The 20,942-nt window shown below is 35.8% G+C and overlaps 2 protein-coding genes and 1 long non-coding RNA gene across 3 annotated transcripts in view; 1 reads left to right on the top strand and 2 right to left on the bottom strand.

The window, feature by feature from the left end:
• Positions 1 to 20,942, bottom strand: part of LOC144655987 (ATP-binding cassette sub-family F member 3-like) — a 103,392-nt gene that overhangs the window by 37,951 nt on the left and 44,499 nt on the right. The window lies entirely within an intron of this gene.
• Positions 1 to 20,942, bottom strand: part of LOC144655985 (uncharacterized) — a 38,875-nt gene that overhangs the window by 10,641 nt on the left and 7,292 nt on the right. Inside the window, exons 5-10 of the mRNA XM_078516188.1 lie at positions 19,733 to 20,009; positions 18,917 to 19,045; positions 17,152 to 17,251; positions 16,318 to 16,390; positions 14,624 to 15,091; positions 12,712 to 14,188 (exon numbers count right to left, since the gene is read on the bottom strand). Coding sequence (XP_078372314.1) covers positions 12,712 to 14,188; positions 14,624 to 15,091; positions 16,318 to 16,390; positions 17,152 to 17,251; positions 18,917 to 19,045; positions 19,733 to 20,009 — 2,524 coding nt within the window. The remainder of the gene's footprint in view (positions 1 to 12,711; positions 14,189 to 14,623; positions 15,092 to 16,317; positions 16,391 to 17,151; positions 17,252 to 18,916; positions 19,046 to 19,732; positions 20,010 to 20,942) is intronic.
• The window catches only part of LOC144656004 (uncharacterized), a 129,754-nt gene continuing 119,326 nt past the window's right edge, over positions 10,515 to 20,942 (top strand). The window contains exon 1 of the long non-coding RNA XR_013571236.1: positions 10,515 to 11,227. This is a non-coding gene — a long non-coding RNA (uncharacterized LOC144656004). The remainder of the gene's footprint in view (positions 11,228 to 20,942) is intronic.

The following is a 20,942-nucleotide window of genomic DNA, read 5'->3' as shown; positions in this document are numbered from 1 at the left end:
TTATCTATAATCGGGCTGTTATCACTTATGTAGTCGTCGGTATTTTTCATCGTTATTAGGATATTGGATAGGTCGAATTCACCCGTTCGCAAAATAAATTTTAGTGTGTTAAGTATATGCATATAGGATTGGGTTGCATATATACAATTTTGAATTTTCAAATCGAGATTTTGATGTTGAAGCCAACCTTGTATCAATAAAGCTCCCGTGCTGATTGCAACTAGGCTGATACCACCAGTTGAAACGGATGATACTATGCCCCCCGAAGCAAATAAAATAGCCAGCGAATTGCCTATTAATTTAAACCTTTTAAAGGTTTTTGTAGCTTGTTTATAACACCAACACTTCTTATGGTATACTTTGTAGTATTCTTTCAATTCTTGAATTTGCGCTTGATTTAACTTGTCACTAATATGATTCCATTCGAATATATTTTTGCGTTGTTTCGGCATATATATTATATGCTTAGACTATGTTTTATTTCTATTTTTAAATCTGTTGTATAATTTTCTGATATTTTTAATCAACCGTTGAATAGTTTTCAGCATCTCATGTATTAAATCTGCAGTTTTCATATAATAGTGAGTTAGATAATTTATTCGAAGAATATACCCATTGTTTTATCTAAAAATTGGACTTTGTGATACTCTCGACTATTCACTGACATTGCTGTGTTACTAAAACCGATTTTTTGTACAAAGTAATCTGAAGAAATTTTAATGCTAGATGTATTTATATTAAACCCAGAAAATGTTTGATCAATACTCATAACATTATTGCAAACAGCGATTCTAAATTGATTTCCTATTTTAGTATACCAGAGGTTTAAAAATTTAGTTATATAAACATCTCTGATTTGCTCTGTATATAAATCTAAATCATATTCAAGTGCTAACTTATTATTCTCTACTTTAACCCATGGAAATTCAAAACTACTACCATTAACCATTTCTATTTTAATTCTTTTATTATCACCGGTTTTATAGTCATATTTAAATCCCATATATATAGTCCAGTTATCGGAGTGAGTGATATTTGTATTTAAATTAATTTTAAAAACACCAAAAAAACCATTCTTCGGATCAAAATCTGCTAGCATTTTTGATTGGAAAAACACAAGACCATTATTTAATCCATGGATTACCGATCCGTTTGCATCTGCCATGATGAATTCAGATGGATCCGTTAGATCATAAAAATACTCGAAAATTTTATGGTAATACCTGATGTTTCTTTTTTTAGCCATTTTTAATTCAAGATCAGACTTCAAATCGTCCCGAAAATTTTTTAACTGTTTATAATTAACAGCTTGATCATCAGTAGTACCTTCTGCAATACCATGAATGGCCTGTGTTTTCATATCAATTGATGCATTGAAAGCTATTCTATCATTTTCAACATAATATAGCTGATCGTATATACTGGGTTCAACATTACTTTCATAATTCTTAATCCCATATATTATAATATAAGTTTGCAGTTTTGGTACATACGAGTGTCCTGACTTCATTTTTAAAACGATATCGACATAGAGATAGTTGTTGTTATGTTGTTGATACTTATGAACTTGAGCTATTGTTCGACTATAACCGTTATAAACTCGTGTAGTTACTTTATTAACAGTATCAATCAATGACACAACACTGATATCAACACTATTCTCATCTATTTCAACTGGAAAATAGAGTTCAAATGCCATTGTATAATAATTAATTGGTATAGGGTACATGTTGATACCTAATCTGCTTGAGTAGTAATTTTTCGAACTATCGAGAAGTAATTTTGTATCTATTACCTTTTTATTGATTTGATGAACAGGATTTGGATGATGAATTAAATCTCCAAGCTCGATATCATTCTCTTCACTAAGTTGATTATCACTGTCAATCATTATATTATTGAAAACGTTTCCTTTATCAATAGAGGTAATATGTGAACTGTCAACATACAATTTATTTACACCATCGGTTCCATATATTGGTTTGCTTAGATTTGTTATGCGATTATCGTTCATATGGAGATTTGCCTGCATCATGTTACTACCGTGAATATCAAGCTTGCTTAGAATTTTTTGAGTCAAAACGCGTCCTACGACCTTCTTTAAAAAAGTGTTATCAACGTACGATTTGTCTGCTTTGTTTTGAAGGCTTTGAGCTAAGACACCTCCTGATTTCTTTGTTAAATATGTATTATCAGCGTACGATTTGTCAGCCTTAGTAGCAAGTTTGGTATCAATTTCAGTCCTTACTTTGTTATCCTCAACACTAACATAGCCAACGTTTGGTACAGATCGATCGTTATATAAACTTGGATAATACACTTCGGTATTTTGCAATGAAAGGCCGGCACAATCAAACACTGTTTCATTTCTGTTCTTTTTAAGGAAGAATTGGTTAAGATATCGTTTATTTACGGCCGTCTCGAGATCCCTTGAATAATTTTCAATTGAATCATCGATCGCAACGTCATCAGGCGTTTTTAGCCCTATTACTCTCTTTTTGTTCAAATTGAAATTACCTTCAGGCGTAACATCAAAGCCGACTCCTGGGTCACCCTTTTCACCTCGAGGGCCTTTAATTGGTGTAATATTAGTGTTATTTGATTGTAATAAACCGTTTGAGTAACTCATATTATATCAATCAGTTATATTATATTATATTTTTTCATTGAAATTCTTAGTTACGAATTTTCGTGGCTTATCGATATATATAAAGCTAAATGGCTCTTTAGTTGCTTTCTCGTATAGCTCTTTTGGAATACTGTTTTCACGGCATATTAGACTACTCTCATTAGCACTTGGGAATTCGTATATAGAGAAATGTGAACAGTTTAATCTTATGTCTTTTGGTGTCTTATAGTAGCTTTGACTCAGATATATCACGCTACAGTTCTTATGCCTTCCTCGTATAAAATAGTCGACTAATGGTTTTTGGTTTTTATCACATACAAAATCGTCAAAAATGACTATTTTCTGAGAGTCACCATCAAGGTCTCCAACGGTAATAATCTCATCATTGCGTGCTTCAATAACATCATAACCAGCTTCATTACTTATTTGCTGGAACATATCCATAAGATCCACAAACTTGGACTGCTCTAAGTTTTTTGCGTATAAATAAATTTTATCAAAATATAATAGATTGTATATCATATGCATTAGTGTGTTTGTTTTCCCCGAACCGCTTGGACCGCAAACCAGCATCCGAAAACATTGATTTGGCATGAAATCGTATAGTTGTCTAAAGTTTGAGGCCATATCGTCTTCAGTGTCATAATTCGGTATTCTCATTATATTATATGGGTATATTATTTTCAGTTCAACAAGGTGTTCAACACGGTGTACATCAAGGTGTTAAACGCTATGTTAAATGTTGATTTTTATATTCAATTTTCATTTTTTATGTAACGTAATAATATAAAATAAAATGAGTTTACTTAGATGGAAAGAGCTTGCAAAGAGTAAATCTGATTTGGGCGATAAAATCAATTATGTTAAAAATGCAATCACACAAAATAATATCGGTCAGCAGACAAGCCAAGAGTCATTTTCGAAGGTATTCAAACCAGTGACAAGTAAATTAGATGATGTAATTAAAAGTAATTTGCAGATAGCAAAAGTACCCAAAAATCGTGTCAAAAAGGGGATGAGAGGTGAAATGGAAGCTCCAGATTACTATCCTGAAGTTGATCCTTTTGAGGATATGGACGTAGATAATTTATTTGATGAGCCTGTAATGCCACAAAATGAAAAACAGATTGTTCCGAAACCACCAACATATGAAGAATCTTTAAAAGATCTTTTAGAAGGAAATAAGGAGATTTATGTTGATCCCCAATATTATCCTGAATATGTAGATGAATTACCTCCTGAATACGATGAGGATGAAATTGATTATGCTTTAGATGCTGATGATGAAGTAAGTGAAATACTAGATGACGTTGGTATCGACGATTATGATGTAGTGCAAATGAAATTAGATCAGCCTGAAATGACACCAAAGAAAACCAAGAACTATCTTAATAAGATTTTAGAGAAAGCCAAATATAAACGGAGACAATTGAAAGGTTTCAAGGCGAATGTTACTAAAGAATATAATAGGGGAACTATATCTGAAGCGGAAAGACAGATTAAAAATAAGAGAATAAACAATGCAAGAGTTGCATTAAATGACTACATAAAACATTACGAAAGTAAAGCCAAAACGATAAAAGGTTCTGGTATTCGAAAAAAACAGAAAGGTGGAAATGTTATATTTTTTAACGATGTAAAACAGCTTCTCAAAAAATTGGAATTGATCATCGGTTCAATAAACGCAGGAAACACATCAGTTAAAATGCGAAATATGGGAGTCGCTATATTAGACACACTTTTAAAAAGGTCTACTATAAATAAACAACAATATAAACAGATATATAATCTGTACTTTAAAGTCTAATTTATGTAACTGTATTATATATATGGATCGTGAGTTAGTATTATCATCATATAGTGTTAAAAATCAAGGGAATAACACTCCTCAAAATTTTACAACTAAATTCAACAGGCCTATAACATTGGATAGCAATTACCAATATATGATAGGCCTCAATCGTATTATTAACATGTCATTTACATGGTTTAATGTAAATCCCTCATATGGTAATCAGCTCATTAAATATAGTTCTGATAATGGGAATAAATTTGAAGACATAACTTTCCCTGAAGGTGTTTGGAATTATTCTGAATTTGATGAATATATTAAAGAGATTACCAAGACGGGAGATGATGATAACCCAATATATCCCATCTCTATTGATTTTGATTCAACAACATTTCGAGTCACAATCACTTTATCTCAAAATTATCAACTTGATTTGACGCATAGCAATTTCAACGACCTTATAGGGTTTGATAAAAAGGTATTAAAGGATGCGGTTAATATTGGACCAAGAGTCCCAAATCTAAGCCAAGATACCGATATATTAAATATACATTGCGATCTAGTCAATACTTCTTTAGTCGATGGCGAAGAGTCGGATATCATTTATACTTTTTCGACCAGCGTACTACAGCCGAGTTATTCGTTTACAATCGAGCCTCGTAGGGTCACATTTAATCCGGTTAATAAGCAACAGATAAGTAGCATTCGAATATACATCACAGATGGGAAGAGACGGTTAATTAACCTGAATGGAGCGGATACGTCTTTTTCATTAATTTTGAAAAGGATAGAATAATATAACATAATAGTATATAATGAAACCATATGAATTCAAGAGGTTTTACCATCCAAAATTTGGTAAATTTGTATATAAGCACAAAGGGTCAGGGATTATCGTTGATAACATTTTCAAACCGATGAAGAGTGTTATGTCGTCTGTTGTTAAAAAAATTGTCAAGCCCTTAGGTAAGAAGGCGATAAAATCAGGTATTTCTCATGCAGGTGATAAACTGGGTAAAAGGGCATCAGAAAAAGCCGGAGACCTTATAATGGAAAGGCTTAGGAATATGAGGAAGGGAAATGCTGGGCAAAAGGCACTATACCCAATCTTACAGAAAGTAAATACCTCACCTGTCAGACACCAACAGAAAAATGAAAGTACTGATATGATCATTAATAGATTAATATCAGGATCAGGTGTAAAAAGAAGGCGTTGAGTAAAATGAATAAAATGATTAAAAAAATTGGTACATAATTGCAAAATTATGTAACATAATAATATATGTCTTTTAGAACAAGCGAATACTTACAGAGGTCCGAGTTGGTTCGATTTCAACTCGATGATGTTATTCGAGTCCCAGCTAACGGTCAGCACCAACTTAAAAACGGCTATAAGTTCACGATTAACGATAGAAGTTCATTCTACGATTGGTATAATGCGTATTTCGAGGTGCAATTTCAGGTGCAAATGTTAGCTGATGGAGCAACCACGGGGGCGAATCGTATCACAGTTATTAATGGAGCACATTCATTGATTGCCCACATGATGATTAAATCAGCAGGAAAAATCGTTTATGATACCGATAATCTCCATAAAGTTACTTTCGTTAAGAACCTCCTCGAATATAGTGACGATTTTAGTCGCTCAGTAGCAAAAAATAGTCTTTGGTATCTAGATACCGACCATAGGATAGCAAATGCTAATCAGAATGCAGGGTTTGAGGCTAGGCGACTTTTGACGACAGGTCTCAATGATGTCAATGTTGTTATACCTCTAAATCGTTACAGTTTCTTTGAAGAGCTGGAAGGTCGAATGTTACTCCCAATGCAACTCCAATTCAATATACAGTTACAGAATGACGCCGAATTACTTAAAAAGGCCGATGATGTAGCTGATGGACGAGTGGTCCTTAATAGATTCCTTCTATGGGTCCCAAAATTGACTCCAAAGGACAGCCTATATGATGAGTTTGTTAGTTCCTTCTTGGTAAAGAACACTTGGACGTATATGCGCGAAATGTATGAGGTTTCCGCACCAACGAATAGCAGTGGATTCTTCCAGATATCATCCAGTATTGATAATGTTAAGGCTATCTTTGTATATCTACAACGAGCTAAATCAAACAATGCAGATGAAAATCCCTATGAATTTGATACCTACAATATCAATCTTGACCGTGGGAATGGTAGTTATTTGACAACATGCCGATTGGAATACGGCAACGGAGTGTTTTATCCTGAGACCGAATATGATAGTGAGTCCAAAGTTAGGATCTTCAATGATTTGATGTCTTATGGTATGAGAAAGAATGATTACAACAGCGGTACACAACTCAACTTGGCAAATTACAACTCTCTCTATCCTATTATCTTTTTTGATTTATCATATCAAGCAGAGCGAGTAACTAGAGACCCAAAGCAGTTGATATTCAGATATAAACTAAACGCTAATAGTGCGGGAGATAGTCCTTTCAACGTCCATGCCATCGTTCTTTATGATGAGACAATCGTCATTGACAAGGTGGGGAATGAGCTGGTTATTGTATAAATCAATCAATTGAATATTATGTATAAACCATTCTATTTTGTATACGTTTTATAAACAAGAAATTATATAACATATAATATATATACAAGTAATGACAACTTATCACTCTCATAAAGTGAATCTGTCAGAAGGACAGCGAAGGAAGCTTTTGACTGCTTATAGAAATAAAAGTGAGATCACTATTCGCTTAAGCAATTCAGATATGACTGGCAATGACAGTTTAATGCTAACTCAACGACAAATCAATAAATTGAATAAGGCTAAGAAGTTAGGTGTTGGATCTGATTTAAACATCTCGAAGACACAAATTCGAAAGGTCATTAGGATCGGTCATGGGGCACCGCGAATTGGTTTTCCAATGATTGGAATTAGTGCTCCGAAAACGAAAACAAGATCAAGAAGGTCAACAACTAACAAATCAACAACTGATAACACTTCAAAGAAGGATGGGGGAAATATTAGACTACCAAGTAAGAAAGATGTATTAGCTTACACACCGCCACCATTCATTGGTTCTTGGGATGAATATGATAAATTTCTTAGAACAGGTGGATTGGTGCTTCCAAAAAAAAAGATCTTAAAACCGAAAAGAAAGTAAGAAAGCCAACATTCCATAAGAATATACCAATGAGTAATTTTGATTTAATAAACTGGTGTTTATATTTGAATATACCGATAAAAGATGTACTAATGAGAGACGAGACTGTGCCACATAATCACAAATTAGGAATATTCATTTACAATCTCCAACCGTCATATCTGAGTGGTAGTCATTGGGTTGCAACTTATGTAAAAGATAAGGTAATCAATTATTTTGATAGTTTTGGTATGCCTCCATTTCAAGAAATAGTCGATCACGCAAAAAAGAAGAATTTAACATTGATACATCAAAACAATCAGATACAGAGCATAAAGACTACCACCTGCGGATACTTTTGTCTATACTTTCTCAACGAAATGAATAAGGGGAAATCGTATTATAATTTATTGGAAGTGTTTGACATATATGACACAATGAAGAATGAGAAATTCATTCAACATTATTTCAGAAATATATAACTTATATATATAATGGTAAAATCTTATTGTGTAAAAGACAAGAAACAGACTGAATGTATACCAGAAAGTGAAAAATATGTTAATACCAAAAATGGACGACTTATGATGAAATGTACATGTGCTGTATGTGGAATCACTAAAACCCGTTTTGTGAGCGCCCAAAAAAAGACAAAAGGCCGAGGAGTTGGTGAAAAAATTAACAAAAAGATCGGCGATAAGATTCCGATGTTTCAACAGGCTCAAGATATTGCATCCTTCATTATAGGTGCTACTGGAGGTGATAAAAAATTGTTTGATAAATACTGGAGTGGAGATATCGCAAAAGGTGCCTTCAACACGAAAAACGGATTATTCTCAAAGAAATTCTGGACATCTCCAAGTGAGCATCAAGATCCGTCATGCTCTGGAACCGTTTGGGATAAAAAAGCAGGAAAATGGAGGAATAAATACTGTGATTAATATCTAATCAATATATATATAATGTTTAAATCATATTGTGTAAAACAGAAGAAACAGACTGAGTGTATACCAGAGTCTGAACAATTTGTAATGGCTAAAAATGGACGTTTAATGCTTAAATGTAAATGTGTTGAATGTGGAATCACTAAAACTAAATTTGTCAAAAGTCAAAGTGGTGGAGCTCTTGCTCGTTATAAAGGACCATCTACAACTGATAAAATAGCATACATGGCTTCAAATTTTGTTACCCCAGCACCAAGTTTTGGTGCTATGGCAAGACTTTTAGCTGGGCAAGCTTTCAAAGGAGTGAAAGACAATGTTGATTACTTCAGAAAGGGAAAAGGTATCGATATCCATAAAGCTATTCTGAAAGTAGCACCCAAAAAGGGTTTTGTTATTCCAGGGCATAAATATACCGGACCTGGAAATCCTCTTGAAAAACAGGTAAAATGGGATCCAAAAACAGGTAAAATACTAAAAATATATGAGCAACCAACTGGCAAAACAGACGCTGTTAGCATGCAACATGATGTAGATTATTCTGTATGTGCTGACAAACCATCAAAAGATCAGGTTAAATGCAAAAACGAAGCTGATAAAAAGATGGTAAAAGCCCTTGATGCTATCCCATGGAAGGACAGACAATGGGGTCATGCTATTGCTCGTAATACCATTGCAACCAAGGCTAAAATAGGTATGGGTGTTAAAAAGCCAAAAAACGGAAAACGGCGTTGAGTAAAAATGATTGGTCTCAACAATTAGCCGATGAGTTACATAAACCAATCAGACGAAAATTTAAAACTAGAAGAGTAATATCAAATGGAATTGACGACATATGGTCTGCTGATTTAGTTTTTATGGATAAACTTTCAAAATGGAATAAAGGTTATAAATATCTATTGACTATAATTGATGTATTCAGTAAATTCGCTTGGGCTATACAATTGAAAGATAAGAAAGGTGCATCAATAACTAGCGCTTTCAACAATATTATCATTAATGACAAGCGTAAACCTGAATATCTCTGGGTTGATAAGGGATCTGAATTTTATAACAAAACGTTCAAGGAATGGCTAAAGCAAAATGATATTAACATGTATTCCACTTTTAATGAAGGTAAAGCTGTTGTTATTGAGAGATTTAATAGAACTTTGAAAAATAAAATGTACAAACAGTTTACTATTCAAGGTAATACACAGTATCTTGAAATACTTCCAAAAATAGTAAAAGAATATAATAATACAAAACATAGCTCTATCAAAATGACACCCACAGAAGCTTCAAAGAAAAAGAATGAAGGAACTGTTTACTTTAACCTATACGGTGATATGGAGCCATTATCAGCTAAACCAAAATTTAAGGTTGGTGACAAGGTCCGAATATCTAAGTATAAACGAATTGTTTTCGATAAGGGTTATACACCGAATTGGAGTGAAGAAATGTTCGTAATTACTAAGATCCAACATACTAATCCCATTACATACAAATTGAAAGATCTCAATAATGAAGACATACAAGGAAGCTTTTATGAACCTGAACTGTTAAAAGCAAAACAGGATGTATTCAGAATTGATAAAGTCATTCGGAGGGATTATAAGAAGAAACAAGCTTTAGTGAAGTGGAAAGGATATAATGATGATTTTAATAGTTGGATACCAATGAAGGATCTACAACATATATAAACGCACTATAAAAATTTTGAAAAAGTATAAGAATTTTTTTGATAACCAAATCTAAAACCAACTTTGAAACCAATTTGAAAAAATAATACATTTAAGAAACAATTTTGACTAAAAAATGAAAGTTATGATTGGTTGACATACTAAACATAGGGCAGATGTTCAAGGTGTTTAAATATTAATAATGAGACAACTCAGCGGGGTATATACCTGATTTTCCATATTTAAAAAAGAGTATAAGAGATTCATGAAAAAACGCATAAAAATAAAAACATACACTATATATAGATAAATGACAAACATGAAAATAAACATGGAAAATTTAAAGAAAATATGTTTCAAAGCAAATACATTCAAAAATATGTCTGATGACGCAATAAACACACTGAAGTATATCGTAACATTAAAAGAATTATCAAAACTCGGAGATTTGGTATATGAAAATTTAGACACTTTAGTATATTTAGATAAAAAACTAAAGGAAGATGGACATTGCAAGCCATTAACAAAATTATTAAATGAAGAAAATGAAACAAGCAAATACCTATGTAACATTTACAATGATTTAAACAGTGTATTATCCGACCTTGAAAAAGAAAAAATGAATTCAAAAATAACAAAAATCATAATCGTTTTAGAAGATAATTCACAACAGATATTCAGTACAAGAGATTTACCATGATAATAACAACAGCATAAAAACTCGGCTTGTTTAAAAGCACTGTATCCAAAATTTTGAAAAAGAGTATAAGAAGTTTTTTTTTATTTTGAACCTAGGGTTGAGTTAGGGTTGGTTTTTCAGGCTTGGTTTTACAGGCTTGGTTTTCAAACTTGATTCCATTTTGGTTTTCAGTTTGGCTTCGAGGTTTGGTTTCATTTTTGATTCTATTTTTGATTTCATTTTTGATTTCATTTTTGATTCCATGTTTGATTCTATTTTTTGATTCTATTTTTGATTCTATTTTTGAATCCAGTGCTGTGAGTAGTATAGGAGTTGGGGATGTAAGAGATAATAAAAATTTTTATGATCTCGTACCCCCAACTCCTATACTACTAACCGTGTGTAAAATCAAGTTCATAGTTTCTGATTTCTGAAAATTGTCGTTTGGCATTTTAATAGATAACGCTGCATTTCCACTGACGCGTCATTTTTTACGTGCGTTTACGTGCGTGAAAAATTTAGAGACAATGAATGAACAACTTGAGTACATGTTTACGCAAGTCGTTTATACATCGTCTCTAAATTTTTTCACGCACGTGAACGCACGTAAAAAAAAATAAGCGTCAGTGGAAATCCAGCATTAGTTCGTGAGCAGCACGTAAAACAGTATACCGTAAAGTTCCGAATGTAACGACCCTCTTTACTTTTGGATTTAGCAGCCTTTTCGTATCGCACCTAACAGGTAAGGTAAGGTAAAACTTTATTTATGCAGGGTGGCCCATTCAGCACAGTGGCTGGTCTCCAGAGGGGCCCTGCTAAATACAATTTCTAAAAATATAAAATATCTAATTGTTTAAAATAGTTATAAAAATAGAGTTAAAAGCTAATGTTTAGTAATTAAAATAGTTATATAAAAAGAGTTTAAAAACTAAAACGAATTACAAGCATGAACTGGTATATAAAAAGATAAATATCGTAAATTAGGAGCTATGAAAAAAAGTGGGCTTTAACAAGATTCTTAAAAGAGGAGAGAGATACAGCTTGTTGAATTTTTAAAGGTAGTGAGTTAAAAAGGGCTGAGCCAGAAAATCTAAAAGTATGCTTGCCAAGGCTAAGCTTGGGTTTAGGTAGATGGAGGTCAGCCTTCCTTCGAGTGTTGTAGCCATGTACATTGTAGTTCCTAATGAAATAGTTACTTAAATACTGAGGAACTACATGTAAGTTATGCAGACATTTATAAACTAAAACACATAAACAGGTGGACAGAGGATCACAGCTTTTTGGGGTTTTTTGGGGGGGTTCGATTCTTTTGGATAGCTCAAACGTGTACTTTAAAATGTTTTCAACATCGAGGACAAAAAAGATAAATCTTGCTGAATTGAAGAATTTATAGAGCGGTTTTCAATTGAGTGTAAAAGTAGTTTGCGTTTGCTTTGTTTTTGCATTACTACGCTAAGTGATTGGTTAAAAAATCTCGCGCCACTTTCTCAGCCAGTCAGAACTAAAACCAAAACCAATCGTGACTCGCTCGCGCACGTTTTCCCGCGCTTCGTGCCGGCTACATGTATTTACTTCGAGTTTTGATTGGCTCACTGGATTATCTGTGTACTTTGTGATTGGCCAGAGTAATTACTTTGGTTTTGGTTTTACGACGCTCAATTGAAAGCTGCTCTATCATATCATCACATCACAAATGGGTAATCGAAATCAAATATCATCTCATTTTGTCCAGTTTGTATCCGTTATTTCCACTGTCTCTCATACGAGGTCAAGTTAGGTTTGAGGTCACTGTTTTCTGGGTGTCTTTTTTTCAGAACTTATCGGTATAGACACTATTGACCATGCGTGTGCAAGTGTCCAGTTTTATCGCAAACTAAAACATACCTGCAAACTTGTTCACAGATAGCGGCAGTCTCTGTTTCATCCTCTGACTTCCCTTCATGAACCAAGTGAATCGTGATCACACTCTTGAAGCACGCAAATGTCAAGTTGTAGTTGTTTTTCTTACCAATAAAAAATCGGGCTGCATTTGCGAAAAGCTTGGGAGGGCTGGCAGAAAGGTCGTGAGAGGCGTACTGACCAAACAACACAAGGAATCTGGAAAACAAGCCATATGGAACATACCCAGTGTGGAACTTGATGTAAATTGGTCCAACTGATCCTTGTCCAATTAATCCAGATATTTCCTCATCTGGCTTAGCTGTCAACATCGATGGCACAAAATAGACCACCTTTCCTTTCTGCACAACCCAGCGGCAAATGAGGTTGGATTTTTCCATGATGGAAAGAAGTGAGTCTTGGGAGAGCTCGAGGCCGAGGTTTTGACAAGCATAGTTGATAAGTTCTTCTGACAAGATGCCATCTTTAGCAAGACTTCGACGATGTTCACGGATTCGCATTGGTTCCTTTTTGCTTGAAACAACTGTTATGATTTGACAAAATACGTTGATTAACCACTGTGGGTCCAGAATAACCAGACTGTTGGAATGGTCGGCCTCGTTGAAATAAAGAACTGCGCCACAATCACACAAGAAATGTAACAGCTCTTCACTGTCTTCCTCTATTTCAAATTGACATATCTTGTTAGCAATGGCCTTAAACTCGGGTTTGGTGATGTGCTTGATTCCACTGCTGGCTAGGCGATGTAGTACTTTCTCAACACGAAGCCACTGCAGGGGAATTTCTCTCTTTGTGTGAGGTAACGTTGAGGCCACGGAAAGAATTTTTTTCCTCAGCCTTTTGACATTTTCATCTTCATGTTGAAAAGGCTGGCCAGCACGAGTGTTGTCAACAACAAATTTCTCTTCAACAATATGCGATGAAAAAGCCTTTCCTTCAAAACTGTTTAAGATGTCATTCATAACGTCCCATGGATCTCCGACTACTTTGTCTGCATGAGTCCCAACTAAGATGACGGGTGGTTGAGCAATGCCTGAGGCTTCCACACTGCTTGGATCGTGAAATGAATGAACCAAATCCATCCATCTCATCAGATGATCAAGACCCGATTCTCCTCTGTTTGAAATCTCTTCCCTTTGCTCAGTGGATTGTCCAGACTGTTTCACACGAGTGTCTGCTCTCTGGAACAGGTCTTTGCTCAGGTCAGATATCAGTAAATACACAGCCTCCCGTGACATGAAGATGGGATGTATGGCATGATAAAGGGATTGGCCTGCGAAGTCCCAGATCACTGGCCATATCTCGTCTACGACAGTCGATTGGTGATCTTGTAAGAGAATGCCTTCTACTAAGCTGATGATCTCCTGTGGCAGATTACCAAAAGGCTCAGAATCACTCGTGAAAACTTCATCTTGAAGAAGCGGCGAAGTAGGCTCTATGAGAACACCTCTTTCATCCATTGCTAAAGACAAGGAGAAATTCATGTATGACAACTGAACACGTTTTTAATAGTACTTTCAACAAGCAACTATTTCAAAAAAAAATAGTGATGTTGTTTTCTAGATCGTGGAAGGATAAGAATGACATGGAACTTCTTAATCTGCCCTTCCGTGCAGCGTGTCTTTAGTACAACGTGTTAAAATTTCGGTTACGGGCGTTTTTCTAATTGTAAAGTAACCCCTACTGTGTAAATAGTTCACTTCGAATCCATAACAATACCGTTTCTTTCCTGAGGAAACGAAACAAAAAAATAATGCTGACAAATAAAATGCTTGCAAAGGCTCCATGAGATTTACAATACCTAACGAACGTAAGAGATGTTTCCTTACCTGGTCATTCCATATAACCGAAAGGTTTAATTTTTAATTACTGTACAACTGAATAAAATGTTTAGTACCTTCCCTGCGTTGGGACGGTGGTGAGTCTTGAAAACTTGACTGAGAATGGAGCTTTTTTAAATCAACATAATATCCTGAGCTTTCTACTCCATCAGTTTGACACTTAGCAGTGGGTTTGGTGGGTGACTCTTCCAGTTCATCTGAACCTCCTGACAGCTGCCTGGCCACAAGCTGAGCACTTTTGTGATCAAACACAGTGGTGGGTTCATCAGACTGGGATACTGGCTTCCATGGCTGAACTCCAACCCTTAACAGCGGTGGATCCATCTGTACACCTGCTGTGCTAACTTCATCTTTGTTAAACTTGTCACCCTTGAGGGATCTCTTAACACTTGTCTTGCCTGCATTGTCCTTTCCAATCAGCATGACTCGCACACGGATGTCGCATGTTTTACCCTGATCTAATGCTCGTCTGTAAGCTGCTTTAGCTTTGGTGCCTCTTGCAAGAATGGCTGGTGGAATAAGACCTGGGGAAGAGAGAAGTTCCTAGCTTGAAAATAATGATTGCTGTTTCTACTAAAAGCTCTATTGAGTCCCAGGGGCTTATTTCTTTTCAAGTCCTTTTGACGGGGCAGTAGGGGGGATTAGTTTCACAAAATAGCGACAATGATATTAAGTAAATGTGGTGGATGAATAACTTTAACATCGTTGAGTTGCCATGTTTCCTTGCTCATAAAATGTCATGATTTACCAGCTAGAGTGAGAGAGAGGAGGGGAGAGAGAGAGGAAGGGGGAGCTTCGTATACTTCTCATGGTGGCTTCAGGTGAGGTAAAAACGTCGCTTCATTGCACGAAAACCAAACGATTTTGTCACTTATTAGAGTGACAGTTAAATCACGCCAAGTCAATAAGAAACATGCATTTGAATGTTTTTATCAGTCATCTCCGATCCTAGTTCAACGGCTTATCTGTAGGTAGATTTTTTGGAAACAACTAGGCCAAAATAAGTGTATTAAATTCTTTGGGGCTACTTGGGCGCCAAACGGTGGATGCATGTGCCTATAAAAAATGGCCACTTTAACTAGCGGTTCTATTTACAGTATTCTACTCAATCAATCAATCAATCAATCAATGAACCAATAGAGCGAGCGAGCGAGCGTGCAAGTGAGTGAGTGAGTGAGTGTCAGCAAGTAAGCAAGCAAGCAATCAATCAATTTTATTTAAACATTTAAACTAATAGAGTAGCAAATCCATGCTAGTGTCCCCGAATGAAAACAAAACAAATTAAAAAGATACGCTAAAACTATTTACATCAATAATGATAATAGTTTTGTGATCTTGATAACTGGCTACTGCCCTACTTTGTAGGGGTCCTGATTGTAAATAATCAAAATATAGAGGATAATGCATGGTTGCACAGAGATATGACTTTTTTCTTTTGTTTACTTTATAAACCTACTAATAACAAGGTTTTTTGCGGTTTTCCGAAGATTTCCGACCATTTTCCGAAGATTTTCAAAATGCTGTCCAAAGGTCATGGGAATGTTTCCAAAACATTATCTGAAAATTTCTGAAGATTGCCGAAGATTGATTGCAAAGGAAGATCAAAAGATGTTTCGACTTAATATTGATAAACTTTGGCTCATTCAGCATTGAAACATGGCAAACTTGTCAGCAAGACACATATGATTTTTCTCAGCGAGAGAAATTCTGGTAATTTACTCTAGCTCATATAATAAAAATCTTTATTTACCTCTCTGTTCTTTATCAAACTTCACAGGCTTGGTAAGTTGGCTTTTCAGAGAGCCACAGTGGTGTTTGTAATACTGGAAAGGAAAAAGTACTTCGGTCAGTACATGTTTAATGTACAAACATAACCAGTGTTTCTGCTCTCAGCTGCAAGGTGGGGAAAGAATCCCATTCTTGCCTTGTTTGCATTGTGCAGTTCCAGAAAATGTCCATACCCACCCCATGGAAGGACATTGGAAATTCCAAGGGGTTAGAGGGTCTTGAAGGCCAAAATTTGTAAAAGAAAGTATCAAGCATAACTGGATTTTCCAAAGGGGTGGGGGATTCAAACCAAAAAACCTTCTGTGAGAGGGGTATGGATATTTTCTGGAACACGTTGTCTTAAGGAATTAAATGTACATGTACCGGTACATGTTTTTCTCACATACCGTAAAATTCCGGTTATAAGACCCCCCGCTTGTAAGCCCCCACCGGTTATAGGCCCATCTAGCTGGAAACGAAATAATACATCCGATTATAAGCCCCCCCCCCCAGATATAATCCCCTCTGCCGGATGACCCCCCCCCCCAGATATAATCCCCTCTGCCGGATGACAGAACTGAACAGGGCTAAATGTTTCTTTATTATTTGTTTTTAACTTAAAAACGTATTTCAATAAACACTCCTATGGCTCGTTTCGAAGGTTTTTTTTATTCCGCTTATAAGCCCCCCCCCCCCCCCCCCCGGATCTAAGCCCCTCTGCTTATAAGCCCACCCAAAATCCCTTACGAAGTTGTATAAGCCCAGGGCTTATAACCGGAATTTTACGGTAGTCAACTTTTAGATAATCAAAGCTCACCTCAACCAAATCAGGCAGGCTGCTAAATTGCTTCTTGTTATCAACAGAGAAAGAGTTTTTCTTGTTTAGCACTCTATAGTGGTATGACTTGCCTTTGTACCTGTAAGATGCAATACAAACAGTTTGAGGTGACCAGCCCAGTACTTGGAGCAACTTAATGGTTCAAATGCTTGCTTCCAATCTATTCTAGAATAATTTGTAAAGTAAGAGTTCCATCATGTTTTGCTTAATTTGTAATCACATGATTTCGAGTGCAATTTGAGATAAATACAGTATTTATTCGATTAAGCGCCCACCTCGAATAAGCACCCACCCTGAAGGCAGAAAAAGTTAAGCGCCCAGCCTCGAATAGGCGCCCACCCCCTTCCCCCTAAAAAGGATAGGTGATAGGTTGATAGGTGCCCAATGAGATTGAAATTGACTAAGTCAGTACTACTAACTTAAAAAGAGTTCCCCAAAGACCGTGTTTTCTTAGTATTTTACAGGAACTTTCAGCGAACAGTTACAATTCTGCTTTGGTACATCTTCAATTTTTGTTGTTATTTGTTGTTTCGTTGCAAAATAAACTCACTATTAATTTTACTGAAAAATAGTGAAAATTTAATAAGCGCCCAGCCTCGAATAAGCGCCTCCCTTGAATAAGCGCCCACTCTCAAGGTCCAAAAATTTAATAAGCGCCCAGGGCGCTTAATCGAATAAATACGGTAAGCACAAGTAAATTTCGAGTGCTTATTTACCCCAAATTGCACGAGAAAAATCATGTGATCACTTATTAATAATATCCATGAAAAAATTGTGAGAAAATAACATGTGCAAATCTCGCAAAAAAATTCAAAACAAGGCCAAAGCACAAACAACATACAGGTTTCTCAATGTTTTAAAAGTTTTTTAGCCGAAAAATCTGGCTAAACAGTCCAACGAATTGCCAGAATAAAAGATTCTTGGTTTTACCTCTTCCAGACATTTTCTTATACTTGTCGAGCTTTGCTTGGGCGCTTTCGACTCGATGGCCAGCCAAGTGAAGCTGTTTCGCTTCCCTTCGACACTTCCTTGGACAAAGCAATTCCCTGTCCCGTACAACAGAAAGCCTACAATTTGATCTGGAATCAGTGGGATCAAGAAGAGCCACCTAGTAGAAGATCCCACTGTAAATTCCCATTTTTTTTTTTCATTTAAGTTCTGTTCTCTAGGTACAGTGTCTTTCAAGCGATTTGTAGTCATTACTTTGAGGCTATCTGGACCACAATCTTCACCAATGTGTTTGTTTTTGAATTCGGCGATTTGGGGGAAATAAATTCGCTCAAGCAAAGCGTGAAACTTAGTCGGCTTGTAGTTTTGATTTCGTCGGCAATTTCCTTCTTGAGAAACCAGTTATGCAAAAACGAGAACCAAAAACTAGTGCTTTTCAGTGCTATGGTATTTAGAGCTGTCTTCTGGTCCTCTACTATGCTCAAAACGCCAGCCATTTTTTTTCGCGTTCGAGAAGATCCAAACTTTGTGCCATTCAGATCGTGTGGAAGCATTTGTCATTGGCCCTCTGTGGGTGCCTTTGTTTATTAACCAATCAGAACACTGTTTATTTCTCTTTTTTGCACTGAATTTCCTTTTTTCTGCACTATATTTACTCATTTCTGCATCGAATTTACTAAAAACTGCATTTCTCTAAGCCAATCAGATTTGAGAAATTTTTTCATGTATATTATTGTAGAAAAGATAAAGAAATCTATTAACTTCCTGAAATTCATGTGCCATGGTTTTGACTCACCAGACATAAAGGACATAGTCTCCTGGATATGTAATGCTCTCTCTGACGAGGAACATCCCATCTGCAGCATCACTGAGCTCCTTGACTACTGATTCAACATCACTTGCTGACATTCTACCAACGTACCAACTGAATAATCAAAATAGCACAATGACATTATTTCATTGCCATGGATAAGAGGTTTGCAATGTAGAGGGGTTTTCAATTGAGCATAGATAGTAATCATGCATTGGTTTGGTTTTGCTTTACTAAGCTTTATTTGCTCTGTGATAGGTTAACTTGTGCCAGCTACTTAACCAATCAGATGCAAAACCAAACCCAATTGCCACTTGGTCACTGGTATTTAAATTCCCACACTTTGCACCAGTCATGTGGCTTTGCCTCGGTTCTTATTGGTCCATTGCATTGTTCGCATTTTCTTGTAATTGCATGGCCATTGTAAATGTTTTGGTTTTGGTTTTATGACACTCAATTTAAAACAGCTCTTTGATCACATCTGTTTTTATACAAACTACTAAAGCCTATATAAATTATCTCTGGATTGCTTTTAAAGAAAACATCTAGTAACTGGATGATATTCCAGTGTGTCCAATAAAATTCTTGAGTTGCTATACCACTAAATGTCCTGATGAACCAATAGACACTCTTTTAACATTGGATATGAGAAACAAAAATATTTTAATATAAGACTGGGATAAGTATAGGTAGTTTAAAAGAGTTCACTGGCAAGAGGTGGTCACACAGGGATGTTGACTGTAATTCGTAATATGCATGAGAGACTGTAATGCAATAATTGTAATGCCACCCAGCACTCACTCTTCATTCCAAGGGTGAACTTGAACATTGATTGTTGTGTTGTCCATGATGTGATAGTCACCAAGCAGAAAAGTATTCATCACCAGTGGCTTGCCATCCAGTTGTAACAACTGACACTCTGCAGGCACTCCACTTAATTCTTCTATCTGCTCTTTTAGAGTATGCACTTGATTAAGAGGACTTGTGAGAAGAGAGAATGTTTTTGGTCCAACTATCACACGAAGCTGGATTTCTGTGGATGGATTTGTTTGCAGTCTGCCTCTTGGTAAAGTGTTGTCTGAGGATGAAGCAAAACATCTAAAGGTAACTTAATGTATTGTGATTTAAACAAATATTCCATACAATAACAAAGACAATAAGTATTGTAATTGGTCGCTACAGCGTATATCCCTGGACACAGTGAAGGGTGGAGAGGTGTTTAGTAATAAGTTGGCTTAAGAGTCCATGCACTTACAAAGAATCCAAGAGATATCTGAATTTTTCAATTGAAAACATTTTGAAAGATTGTACCAGGTCATAGGAGCATTTCTGAATGATAATAAAGCATTGATAAACTGCACTGTATTTTTAACTTGGAAATTTCTGAGTTTTGGTGATGAGGACAATTTCACTCCTTCCCTTGATTCCTGTTAAATACTTTGATTGAATAATTAATTAAATGAATTTATCAATTATTAACCTTGTGAAGTGGGTAGAGGAAGGGGGCGGGGGGCACACGACTGTGTCCGGCACTGGGCAAAACTCATAGCACATCTACCTTATTTATTCGATTAAGAGCCCAACCTCGAATAAGCACCCACCCTGAAGGTAAGAAAAGTTAATAAGCGCCCAGCCTCGAATAAGCGCCCACCCCCCACCCCCCAAAAAACTGAAGTGCACAAGAAGTGCACAAGTATCGATTAGTATTTTTCTCCGGCTTAGAAACCCCAAAATTCATTGTAGTGCTAAGGGACCTACCCGAAGACCGATTTTTCTTAGTATTTTACAGAAGCTTTCAATGAACAAAATTCTGCTTTGGTACATCTTTACGTTATGTTATTATTAATTGTTTTGTTACAAAGTAAACTTACTACTTGCTGAAAATAGTGAAAATTTAATAAGTGCCCAGCCTCGAATAAGCGCCCACCTCGAATAAGCGCCCACTCTCAAGGTCCAAAAATTTAATAAGCGCCCAGGGCGCTAAATCGAATAAATACTGTATGTTACTGTA

Source organism: Oculina patagonica, chromosome 6 (assembly GCF_052425735.1).
Source record: "Oculina patagonica isolate OP01 chromosome 6, crgOcupat, whole genome shotgun sequence".
In the NCBI taxonomy this organism is placed as follows: Eukaryota; Metazoa; Cnidaria; class Anthozoa; order Scleractinia; family Oculinidae; genus Oculina; species Oculina patagonica.
Note: the sequence above shows the minus strand (reverse complement) of the source record. Positions and strands in the feature narration are given on the sequence as shown.